The 13,157-nt window shown below is 48.9% G+C and overlaps 1 protein-coding gene across 1 annotated transcript; it reads right to left on the minus strand.

Moving 5' to 3' along the window:
* Nucleotides 1-3,426: 3,426 nt before the first annotated feature.
* PLAU (plasminogen activator, urokinase) lies at nt 3,427-11,958 on the minus strand. Its single transcript, XM_036828736.1, is given in 13 exon segments — nt 3,427-7,155; nt 7,844-7,992; nt 8,330-8,470; nt 9,094-9,234; nt 9,237-9,241; nt 9,460-9,610; nt 9,613-9,672; nt 9,860-9,951; nt 10,140-10,314; nt 10,634-10,741; nt 10,885-10,918; nt 11,390-11,477; nt 11,810-11,958. Coding segments are annotated over 12 exon segments (1,290 nt in total). The 5' UTR covers nt 11,447-11,477; nt 11,810-11,958; the 3' UTR covers nt 3,427-6,978.
* Between the last annotated feature and the right edge of the window lie 1,199 nt (nt 11,959-13,157).

Genomic DNA, 13,157 nt, shown 5'->3' on the forward strand with positions numbered 1-13,157 from the left:
GGTGGTGCAGTGGTTAAGAATCTGCCTGCCAATGCATGGGACACAGGTTCGATCCCTGGTCCAGGAAGATCCCACATGCTGCAGAGCAACTAAGCCCGTGAACCACAAACTACTGAGCCTGCGCTCTAGAGCCCGCGAGCCACAACTACTGAAGCCCGCGTGCCTAGAGCCCATGCTCTGCAGCAAGAGAAGCCAAAGAGAAGCCACCACAATGAGAAGCCTGTGCACCACAATGAAGAGTAGCCCCCACTCGCCACAGCTAGAGAAAACTGGAGCACAGCAACGAAGACCCAACGCAGCCAAAAATAAATAAATAACTAATTTAAAAACCCAAAAAAAACCACACACTGTCCCTCATGGAGGTTACATTTTGGTGGGGAAAAGCAAACGTTAATCAAATAGTGATGCAGCAGAAGTAAAATTGCAACAGTGACAAGTGCATCAAAGAGGTGATACATAGTGTAATGAGACTGTAGACAAAATAGTGAGACCTTCTATAGTTAGAGGCAACCCAGGAAAGACTTCCTTGGCAAAGAGATCTCTGAAGCATGAGGAAGAACTTAACCAGTCGAAGAAAGTCCCACTCAGAAGGAACATGACTAACAAGGGCCCTGTGGTGAGAGAGGAACTGATGAGTAAGAGAATGGCTGAGTAGGGCAAGCCTGGGAGAGGTTGGTGCCAGGTGGAGCTAAAGAGGAGGTAGGGGCTGGACCCTGCCCAAGCTAGCCAGCCAGGAGCAATGGGAGTTATTAAGCACATTTGCATTTTCAAAGATTTCTTGCTTCAGATGAGCAGAATGGATTGGTGGGGGTGTGGGGGGAGTGAAAAGAGAGATAGTCAATGGGGGAGGCCAGTTGGGAAGCTATTGTGGTGGTCTAGGCAAGAGTTGATGGTGGGATGAGCTCAGCTAATGGTGGTGGTGAAAATGGAGAGACATGGATGACCTCAAGAACTCTTAAGCAGGACTTCCCTGGTGGTGCAGTGGTTAAGAATCCTCCTGCCAATGAAGGGGACACGGGTTCGAGCCCTGGTCCGGGAAGATCCCACCTGCCACAGAGCAACTAGGCCCGTGCGCCACAACTGCTGAAGCCCACGCACCTGGAGCCCATGCTCCACAACAGAAGAGGCCACCATGATGAGAGGCCTGCGCACCGCTGCGAGGAGTGGCCCGCGCTTGCCGCAACTAGAGAAAAGCCCACGCGCAGCAACGAAGACCCAACGGGGCCAAAAATAAATAAATAAATAAAATAAATTTAAAGAACTCTTAGGCAAATTGCCAGGATTTGGAGATGGATGGGATGGTAGGGGGTGCGCGGTGAAAGGAGAGAAGCATCTGGATGACTCTTAGGTTTCTGGATGTGAATGGAAGTGGTGCCATCACCCGAGACAGAGAGTAATGGAAGAAGCCTGTCGGGTTGGGTCCTGAAGACAGGGCTGGTTCGGAGCAGGTTGAGTTTGAAGTGTCCTATATGTGAAAACCAAAAGAGGACGTCAAGTAGACAATGGAAAGTAAGGGTTTGGATCTCAGAGGAGAGGTCTGGCTGGAGATAATCATTGTAAATCAACTGTTGATTGATGGTAATTTAAGCCTGGGTGTGAATAAGACTGTGTGGGAGAAAGTTTAGGGTGGGAAGAGGAGCTGGTCTAGGGTCTGGTCTTGGGGAACCCAATATTCAGGGCTAAGTAGAGGAGGTTGAGATGGCAAAGGAGACCCAAGAAGCTAGAGATGTTAACAATGGCTGGGGGGGGTGAAGAGGGGATGAATTGGGAGATTGGGATTGACATATATACACTACTATGTATAAAATAGGTAACTAATGAGAGCCTACTGTATAGTACAGGGAACTCTACTCAATACTCTGTGGTGAACTAAATGGGAAGGGAATCTAAAAAAGAGTGGATATATGTATACATATAACTGATTCACTTTGCTGCACAGCAGAAACTAACACAACCTTGTAAAGCAACTATACTACAATAAAAATTAATTTTAAAAAATGGCTGTGGAATGCTATGGAAGCATTTTACTTTTATAGTTACTTTTACAATTGGGTGGAAATTTTTAGTTCAGAGAAAAAAACTTTTTATGTCTCCTTGACCTTAATTAACCTTCTAGATTTACTACCTGAGGGCAAGAAGTGATATTCAAAATATTTAACTAGCAGGACTTCAGAGTACCAACACATGGAAGGCAGCTGGAGGAGGGAAGGAATCTCAGAGGCCTCTGCTAGGGGCCCTCTGCCAGGCATTAACCCTGTGGTTGCTGGATTATGAAGAACTGGAAAGAGGCTGAGTGGCAGGGGACCATGTCAGGGGTGGGGTGTGTGTGGATCTTGGGACATCAGTGTTTTAGAGACTGAGCAGTACTGGCACCTGCTACTAAGTATCAGCCCTGCCTAAGGGTCCTCACCTGCTGGATCCCAGCAGCTCCTTACCCCCACCCCTACTCCATGCTTGCTCACTGCCCCTCCAACTCTTTCCTCTACCACAACAGTTTATTCATCACTTCTTGAGAACACCTTGCTTTTCTTTTCATGCCTTCATTATCTTCCCTATGCCTGGAATGCCTTTCTCCTCCTTGTTTGGCAAATTTCTTTGCATCTTTGCAGGCCCAGGTAAAATATCACCTCCTCTGGAAAGTCTCCCTTGATTTGCCAAGGCAGAATTACTTGCTTCCTCATCATTGTTCCACACATTTATACATACTTTTATTATAGCAAAAATATTACAATTTTTATCACATTAAACTGTGGTCATCGTTCTGTCTCCTTCGCAAAGTTGTGAGCTCCTTGAGGACTAGCACTATGTCCTATTCATTCCTGTATCCCCAGCATCTAAAACAGTGCCTGGTGTCAAGGTCCTTAAAAAAAAATTTTTTTTAAGGTTGTTGAATGACTCCCAATGGGACTGCAAGGTCGGAAGGGGGCCTAGACTATCTTTTCTCCCAATTTGCTACTTAAAACTCAGCATCAGTACTAATACATGCTGCAACATGGATGAAACTGGAAAACATGGTAGGGAGAGAAGTCAGTCACAAAAGACTAGATGTTACATGATTCTATTTATATGAAATGTCCAGAATAGGCAAACTCATAGAGACAGAAAGTAGATGAGGGGCTGAGGGGGTTGGGGAGAAAATCGGAGTGATTACTAATAGGTATAGGGTTTCTTTTTTTTAAATTTTATTGGATTATAGTTGATTTACAATGTTGTGTTAGTTTCAGGTGTACAGCAAAGTGATTCAGTTATACATATACATATATTCATTCTTTTTCCGATTCTTTTCTCATATAGGTTATCACAGAACATTGAGTAGAGTTCCCTGTGCTATACAGTAGGTCCTTGTTGGTTATCTATCTTATATATAGTAGTGTGTGTATGTTAATCCCAAGCTCCTGATTTATCCCTCTTCCCCGGTATGGGGTTTCTTTTTGAGGTGATGAAAATGTTCTAAAATTGATTGTGGTGATAGTTGCACAACTCTGTGAATATACTAAAAATCATTGAGTTGCACACTTTAAATGGGTGAATTGTATGGTATGTGATTTAGTATACCTCAGTAGTACTGTTATTTAAAGAACACCTCAGCAAACTCCTCTCACTGTGATTGAAAGGGCAGGCTCAAATGTCAGCAGCTGGGGAGGAAGGTGGACAAACAGGGGTGAGGGTGGAGGGGTGTATTCAGGGGTGTTGTTGTTGTGCGGGGTTGGCTTGGGAAAGGCAGAGCATGAGTGGAAATCAAGTTGAGTCCTGATAATAGAATGAGCCACAGACTATTTCAGAAGGAGGGGTTCTGGTGAAAACAAAAACCACTTCAATGAAATCAGGTTTCAACCAAAAAGGCTGAGGTTTGCTTGAGAAGGGTAAAGTTTTACTTTGAAACTGGTGGCTGAGTGTGATTTGCTCATTTGGCCTGGGAATCTTTTAAGAGGAAAGAATTATAATCTAGGCCAGGGTTGAAATTCTGATACACTTAGCCTCCCTGCACCCAGCATCCCTGAAGTAGGGAGCTTGAAAAGAGGGCTGCTAACCTTCCCTCAGGTTGGGCTCTGCTGAGAGTGCTGGGCCTGTGCACTCTGGAGCCAGCTGCCTGGGTCTGAACCCTTGCTCTGCTACTTACCAGCCACGTTGCCTTGGGCAAGTCACCTAACCTCTCTGTATCTCCATTTTCTTTGCTGTTAAATGGGGCTAAGGATGGCACCTTCCCCATAGGATTGTTATAAGGATTAAACCAGATAATAGGTGAAGAACTTAGCACAATGTCCAGCACTTAGGGAGCACTAGAAAAAGGTAGTCCCTAAAGTGAGTGACAGGGTCGTATCTGGAGCCTTGAAACTGGTTGCTGGAGAAGTGGCTGATCCCTGCTAGCCCGGAGTGAGGTCTGTGACTGGGAAGAGTAGCAGCTGGCTGGGGGTCGGTCAGGTGGCTGGGAAATGGTCTGAAGATTGTTAGCAGTGCATTGCTCAACCCACCAGTGGCGCTCATACTTCCTGTTTTCAGTGTCTGTAAGCCCTGATGCTGGCGCTGTTCATGTTGGAACAAGATCTTTCTTGGCCCCTGGGGGGTATGCAGAGGCTGAGCAGCAACTCAGCCTGGGCTGGGCTCCTTAGCTTCACATCTTGCCTTTTCTCTCCTAGCAGGTTTCAGCTTCCACAAAATACACCTATGCAATCCTGGGGTAAAGAGGGGAAGGGGTTCCCATTCAATTCTATGAGAATTTACAGAGTTTTGTAATAGTAGCCACTGTTTTTGTGCCTTTACTAGGTGCCAGGATTATGACTAAGAGATTTATGAACGCATGAATCCTTATAACAATCCTACGAGGTAGATATCTCTTTTATACAGATGAGGAAACTGAGGCACAAAAGGTTAAGAGTTTTTCCCAAGTCATACAGCTAGTATTTTAGAGCCAGGAATCTAGTCCAGGCCACCTGACTCCAAAATCTATGCTCTGAACCACTGCATCATACTGAATGAAACATGCTAGATTATGGGGATTAAAAGCTGAATGCTCTGGGTCCTTGCCCTCCAGGGGTCCATTGTCTAGGGATCCTCTGAACAGGAAGCCCAGGAGACCTTGTGCCCCCAAACCCCACTCAGAAATCTAACTGTTCATGCAGAGAACATATGCTGACCACATCTTGAATTTATTGGGCCCTTCACATAATCTGGCCAATTGTCGCCAATGGATCTCAATCAGGGCTGCATATCAGAAACATCTAGGGAATTTTTCTAAAATCACGAGCCCTGGCACCAGCCCTGACCTGAATCACAATCTCTGTGGGTGGAGCATAAACATATATATATATATTTTTTTTTAAGTTCGCAGGTGACTTGGCTAAGAAACACTGCCAAAACTCACTAGCATAGCTTGGAAATTCCAAAATTTTGGCATCCAACTGTAACTCCTGACCTGCCTTCTACATCCAGTTCTTAAGAAGCTGATGTTTGGTTCAAAATATATGTACACGCCCATTAGGATATCACCCAGCTTTAGATTCTGAGCTTCCTGATATTAGGGATAGCAAAGGCTAGTCATGAGCTTCATTAACACACACTGAGGAAACTCAGCACCAGCCCCATGCACAGATGATGGGAAATTATGTCTTCTGTTTCCTGAATGCCACAGACTCAAGCTGGGCTGGGTTTGGGATCATCAATTTTCACTCATGCACATGTCCCCCTTGGTTGAAGTCAGCCCAAGGATTGTTGGGGGCAGAGTGAAGAGTATATGGTAGGATCACCGTGTAACGTTGTACAAGATGTGCACTGCACAAAGGCATCAGGCTGAGGAGGGAACTGGGAGTTGACAAAGCCTGCACACCATTTACCAAGCTGTGGACTTCTGGCTTGGGGCACATTTTTGTACCTTATGTGCTATGGAGGGTCTGTTCTACAAGTCTCCTAGCCTCTCCTCCCAAAGCCCCATTAAGTCCAGATATAGCCCCCCAGGAAACTCGGGTGCATTCCACCATCGTCATTTTCTACTTTTTATGCTCCCAACTCCCTCCCATACAAGCACGAGGGAAGAGCCAAAATCTTCAGAAAAATCACATTTGATCAATCATACTTATTCAAAATTACAAAAATAGATATAAATAAAAATACCAGAATATAATTATTAAATATTCAGTGTACAGGAATGGTCCTCACCTCACTCAGTGAGGATTGGATGAACTCGGCTGGAAGGTCAGAAGGGATAACTGGCCAAGAATGGACATCTATGTGAACGTGAAACTGGAAATTTAGTGCTGGTCACAGTCTGTGCCCCAGAATGATACATTTATAGGTATCATTGCCTGGGAGACCCAAGAGGCCCCACAACCTCTCCAAACAGGCCATTCTGTGTGATGTCACAGTCCATACGATTTGGGGAAGTATCTAGACGTGCAGTCAGACACAGAACACCAGCTCTTACACTGACACAGCCTGTGCACAAGTGTGCCAACATACACACATGTATATAACATTTCCTGATACATTCATGGAATGTCAGAGCCCTTCCCTCAAGTCATTTAGTGTCCTTACTCTCCAAACCACTGTTCCTGCATTGGCCAAGCTCTCTCTAGAGACCTCAGTTCTGTTACACTTCCTAATTGGGAAATTATTCATTTCCCAACAGTGGGCCTCATCAATGGCCCACTGCCAGGGAGCTGGCTCTCCTTCCACCTATGCACAGGAGATGCCATTTTTAACTCCAGGAAGCTTTAGTCCAGAAAACGACAATACCATTCTGGTTCAGGACCACCCTTCCATCCTGGCCAGGGGAGATCTGGGTGTCCAGCACCCAGACGTGTATCTGAGGGTGAAGCTACTGTCACTCACCCTGATGGGCAGCACAAGCAAAACCACCTCTGCAGAGCTCATCTTCCTCAGTCTCTTCATTATATATAGCTGTGCAGATGGCCCTACTGCAAAAATGACAGTCACTGTGGGAGTGGGTGGTACCCGTCTCTTCCCTTGGTTCTCTGGGGGCCCTCAGAGGGCTAGGCCATTCTCTCCCCCAATGTGAGTGTGGATCCAGGGCAGGAAGCTTGAGACCCTTGTGTAGACGCCTGGCTTTTCCTTCATGGCACATTCACGGCCCCAGCTCACAATCCCAGTCAGAGTCATGCGGCCTTGGGTGAAGCAGACCAGCGGCCCCCCTGAGTCTCCCTGTTAAGCCAAAGACACAAAAGGTGAGCCCTGGGAGAAGTGAGAAGGGGGCCATCTGATCCTACCACCCAATCATGCCCGAGAGAGAAGGGAGAGTTTCCTAGAGTCAAAGTCCTTAGTGACTCCCCATCTCCTACCACATCAAGTTTAAAAAATCCCCTGCTTGGCTTTCAAAGTCCTGTTATCTACAGTTCCACCTACATTTTCAGACCCTACTTCTCCTTCCCATCCCAAAATATGCCGTGCTCATTCTCATTTTTGTATCTTGCAACTGAAATGCTCTCTTTTCTTTCCTCTGCCTCCTCAAATTCCTATTGAGTCACATTCTCTCTAAAGTGACCCCCTCGGTGACCATCTAGTTGGTGCTCACATCCCTCTCCTAAACAGCTGATCATTTATAATTCACACCACACTCTGAGCACTGAATTGTGTTATTTTCTGTTGTTTTCTCTTTCTTAGGGTCTTAGTCCCCCTCCCTTCCTGAGTCTGAAGTGCCTAGCATAGAGCCAGGCTCTTGACAAATGTTTGGTAAATACATAAGGACTGGTTTAAACCTTCTAAGACCTGAACCCCTGGTCCTGGCTTCTTGGGATTTTAACTGGAGAGAGGCTCCCCAAAGCTGGTAGGGACAGGCCCAGGAGCCCTGGGAGATCTAGGGGTGATGGAGAAAGATGCTTGGAACTCTCACCTGGCAGGAATCTGTTTCCCACTGTGGGTCAGCTGCACACAGCATTTTGTTGGTGACTTCAGTGCCATAGTAGTGGGGCTGCTGACACTGCTTGTGGGAAATCAGCTTCACAACAGCCATTTTCAGCTGCTCTGAATAGATATAGTCAGCTAGATGGAGGAAACAGGGAGGAATGTACATTAAAACGTGTCTGTTGGGACTGTCTGCCAGGGAGGGGACGAAAAAGTGTCCCTACCAGGGAAAGCCCTTATTTTTTCCACCCACATCTAAGTCTTTACCCCACCTATAGTCTCTCATCCCTCACCCACTTAACTTTATGGCTCATCATTCCCTAAACAATGCTCCCTACTCCATCCCTGGACCCACCTACTGCCTCCACGGTGCTCCCATCTCTACATCCACAGTCCTCCCTTGATCAAGCTGAGCTCACTTCCAGGTTACAACACTCCCTCAGGACCCTCTCAGCCAGACCCAAATGTCACTTACAGGAATTCTCTTTTCCAAAGCCAGTAATCTCACAGCTTGTGCCAAAACGGGCATCCTCATTCGCTGGGGGCAGGCAGATGACCTGTATGGACCGGGATGGCTGTGCACACTGGCCCGTGCTGGAACGGATCTTCAGCAAGGCTGGGGGAGCAGGAAGGGGTCAGAGGGGAAAGATCACCACCTAGTCAGGTGGTCACCATCTCTCCCCTCCAAACCCTGAGGGAATGGCTGTCTATCCCTATGTCAGAGTCAGAGGTCATCCTGGGAGGTCTGCTGGTAGCTTGTCACCTGAAACAAGTCTCCCCTGTCCCATGCTTCAAGGACTTTGTTCCAGCTGCTGACAAAGCCTTGGACAGCCAGGGCAACTGCATACAGCTGTATGAGTTTTTTCCTGCAAAAAACAGCTCATAAAGCCCTGGCTGAGGTAGCTGGGCTGAAATCCAGCCCAATAATCTCTCCAAGTTCTATATCCTGGGACAGACAGAGGCTCCATCCAGCAATGGAAGGGGCATCCCAGCCCAAGCTATATGCCATCAGGGCCATTGCCACCCAGAGGAGGATACCTGTTTGGAAATTCAGGGACTCTACAGAGGAGCACCAGGCCCCTCATGTTTTCCACTCTGAACCCTTCCCCACCACTCCTTTGTTGTGTAAAGCAGGGTCTTCAAGTTCCCCTACAACCCCAACTTCACACTTGGGTCTCTTCTCAGACCCCCACTCCCACAGCTATCATCATCACGGCAGATGAGGGTTTTTCCACTCACCAATATCATTGTGGTGAGCAAGGGTGTCAGCACTGTAGTCCTCACGTAAGATGAGCTTTTCCACCTCAAACTTCATCTCGCCAGGCGTGATAGAGTTAAGCTTTGACCGACCCAGGTAGACAATGTAGTCCTCCTCCTTTTGTAATCACTGTGGGAGGGAGATCAGTCAGTCTGATCTCATGAGATCCCTGTCACTTCCCCCCCCCACCACAGCGACCTCAGAGCATCACTTGTCCCCAAGGCCATGGGCCATAGAGAGAGAGAGGCCGAGGGGGTAGAAATAAGGGGAATCTTTTGCTGGGAAGGAGGAAGGGATTTGTTTGGGGTAGGGCAGGAGGGTCAGGGAGAAGAGACAGAGGGACATACATGAAGCAGTGTGTGGCGCTGACCACCCAGCAGGGGCTGATGAGGCTGCCCCCGCACACGTAGGTGACAGAGCCTGCACGGTGCCTCCTATAGATGGCTGCAAACCAAGGCTGGTTCTCGATGGTGGTGAATTCTCCCCCAACAATCTTAAGCGGGGCCTCAGAGCCTTCTGGCCGCACTGTAACTTTTCTGGAGGAGAGAGGGCACTTTTTCCTGGAGGAGAAAGAAAGTGATATCTTGGGGAGGGAGGGAGGATAAAGTGTCCTCTCCTGGTCCTCTGACCTTCCAGTTTTTTCAGGGCCAGGCAGGCCTCCCTCCTCATCCCTCCTATGATGGAATAAGGGAACAAATGAGTTTGTCCCCTTCCACCCACCATCATAAACAGGCCAGTGACACTCACCAGAAGAGCAGTTGTGCACCATGCACTCCTGGACAATCTGCATTAGGCCAACCTTCACATAGCACCAGGGCCTTCTCTGATTGTCTGGGTTCCTGGCAACACAGAGGGGAGAAGGGTGCCATTCCAACCCAGAATGCCTTTTCTGTGTCCTCCCCTCCAGGGAAGACTCAACCAGAGGCCTTAATTTTCTCATGCTATGGCCAGCACTTGGCAAGCAGAAAAGATGATAACGAGGGTTTCTGTGAGGCCATGAGGAGGGTCCTTGCTGCCCCCACCTCACCTGCAATAATTATGTTTCCCCAGTCCCAGCTGAAGGGCATCAGGTCTGTGGGCATGGTACGTTTTCAGAAGGACGGTGGCAGAGTTCCAGGCCAGGCAGGGCCGGCCGCTGGTGTCAGTGTTGGCCTTCCCTCGGTAAGAGTGACCATTCCCCTGATAGCAGGTTTTCGATGTATCTATGGGAGGATGTGAGGATGAGAATATTAGAAAGAGAAGGAAGTTCAGACAGGCATTTTAGAGATCCTGTCAGGCCTCACATGATTTCAGTGAGGCAGAAGATACTAGAAGGGACCTCCTTCCATCCCCACCTCACATTTGTGCAGCCCCAGCTTCATGAGATAGTGTGTGTTCATGTTTGACTGTGAATCACATGAGGATAAGGATGCCCCCCACTCTACCTCCTAACTCCTGCCTGCTCTTGCATCCCACCCATGTCTCCCTGCCCCCAAGTCTCTGGTGCCCCCTCCTCCCCAGTTGGAGTCAGGATCCCCATACCTATCTCACAGTGTTCCCCTTGGAATTTCTTTGGGCAGTTGCATCGCTGAATGTTGGAGAAGTACTTGTAGGACACACATTTTCCTCCATTCAGACAGCCACACTTCGCTGGAGAACACAAAGGTTGGGGGGTAAGCAAGGAGCATAGGCGGAGGCAAAGGGGGAGCCAGCAGGGACAGGGAGGGGCTGCCTCCTGAGGCTTTTCCAAGATACCTGTGCAACCAGATATTGTGCAAGGGGTGGATACTCACATGCACCAGACACTTGATGAAGTTCATGGCTGCCCTGGAAGAGATGCAGGCGGGGGGAGAGATTGAAAGGAAAAGTTCACCAAAGGACCCATGTTCCTGGGACCCCAGGGTGAGGATAAACTGGCCCCAGTCCCCAAACTCAGCCTTCCCTCCAGTTCCCTCTCTCCTTACCCTGTTCATGTCTAACTATCCCTCAAATGGAAGATCATCAGCTTCTAGCAGGGAGAAATGAATTGACTCAAGCAAGCTTCACAAATCAGATACCAGCAGGTTGGGGCAGTCCCTGCGGCTTCTTCCTCCCTTGCCGAAAAGTGCAAGCTCCCTGGGTTCTCAAGGCCCCAATGCCACACCTGTTCTATTTCCCGGGGAGGGTTTGGACCTGCTGTTGATGGAATTCGGAGGACTCCAGCTTCCTATGCAGCCCCTCCCTTCCCCAGCACTTTTCAGGGGTCTTGCAAGCCCCCTCCTCCTGCCGCCAAGAGTCAAAAGCAGGGAAGCCACTCACCTCGGAGTCGCTCACGACCAGGGCGCAGAGGAGCAGGCATGCCAGCAGGACTCTCATGGTGGCGAGGCTGGGGCTCTAGACAGCGGCTCTACAAGGGAAGGAGAAGTCAGGGGAAGAAGCGCAGGAGCGCGTGAAGGCGGACCGGGTGGGTTACTGCAGTTCAGGGCTGGAGCCCCTAAGTCCCCTGCGGGAAGAGCCCGCGGTGACCAGGCTCCCCAGGCCCGGCCGTCTATCCTCTCTGGAGGCTCAGAGGTCGTGGCGCAGCCTGCACTGGTCCCCGCAGGGGAACACATGGGCACGGAGCGCGGTGACTCAGCGTGCAGCCGCAGCCGAGCCGGGGCAGCGAGTAAGGAGAAGTAAAGCCGGCAAGAGCTGGGTCGCCCGCATCCACCCTGCGCTCTTAGGGAGGTCCACACTCACCCGCAGCTATGGCCGGAGGGGCGCAGGGCCGGGATAGCGGGGACTAGTGGACACTCTGATGCTCGGGCGGACCCTAGGGCTCCAGTCTCCGCGCTGTGCTGCTAGCGGGCAGTGCTGGCTCTATATTACGACTCGCCCCAGCCCTGGCCCCGCCCCAGCCCGGGATCGCCCCGTCCACTCCCTTCCCTCCGCTTCCCTTAGGACCCGCCGCGACTTGGACCCCGCAGGCTTCCACAACCTAACCTGTGAGGGGCAGCGCGGTCCCCATTGGAGGGGACGAACCAGGTCTGAACTGAGGTATGGAGAGACATGTAAATTCTCCGCCCCCTCCTCCCATTCACCTGGCCTGGGCCCCGCCCCCGTGCAGCACCCCTCATCCCCCGATTTGCCAAAAGGAGAGGCGCTAGGGAGACGCTCTCCTCCAGCTCTGATGCCTCTTCCCAGATCCCCTAAACCTCTTCTCCACCCTCGGCCCCCAACTGCCTAGGACACTGATTCGGACCCCTGGGCTTAGAGGCATAGTCTGCAGCTCGTACAGCTGTGAAGTCTCTTTCTCAATGTGAAAATACAGGTCGCTGAAACAGACAAAAAGCGTGTTCACAAGGGCTGCCTCCAAGTAGTATGCCAGCTCCCCGAAAATCAACACAACCAGTGGATAAGACAAAGCTTAGTTTATTGCTTACTGCGGTAAGGTAGTTTGGTAGTGGTGGGGGAGGGGGTCGGATTTTATTGAGAATTTGCAGTTTGGTATAAGGCAGGTCTTTGAAAGTGAGGGTCTGATAAGGATTGGATAAGAGTCGTGATATGATATTGTAGGATTGTGAGAACAAAGTCTTAGGGCACAAACTGTTGACGCTTTCTATTGAAGTGTTGATAGGTTTTTCAGGAAGTTCCTAAAATGAACTATTCATTTATTTGCCTGGGCCATAGTATTGTCACTTAATAAAGACAATAGAATAGTAAAGCCTTATTAACGTAGAAAGTTCTATTTTCACCTCTGAAGAGAGAAATTGGGGAACTGGAGGACAAGAATGAGAAGATTTATTTTTCACTGTATGGCCTTTTACACTGTTTAAATTTTTGAAAACACATCCTTGTATCACCCGTTCCAAAAAGATAATTACAGATTTTTAAATGCAGGTGTATTTAGTATTCTACTTCATCATAGAGCCTTGTTTCTAATAAGATAAAATATTTGCTCATCAAATAAGATTGGCCTCCAGAAAGACAGACCATGTGTAAAGGACTCCACCTATGCTTCCTGCTTGAGAGTGAGCACACACAGTTGTGTACACACGCACAAGTCCATGCACACACACATATCTCTCAGGCAGAGCTGAAGAACTAC

Source organism: Balaenoptera musculus, chromosome 16 (genome assembly GCF_009873245.2).
Source record: "Balaenoptera musculus isolate JJ_BM4_2016_0621 chromosome 16, mBalMus1.pri.v3, whole genome shotgun sequence".
NCBI classification, from domain to species: domain Eukaryota; kingdom Metazoa; phylum Chordata; class Mammalia; order Artiodactyla; family Balaenopteridae; genus Balaenoptera; species Balaenoptera musculus.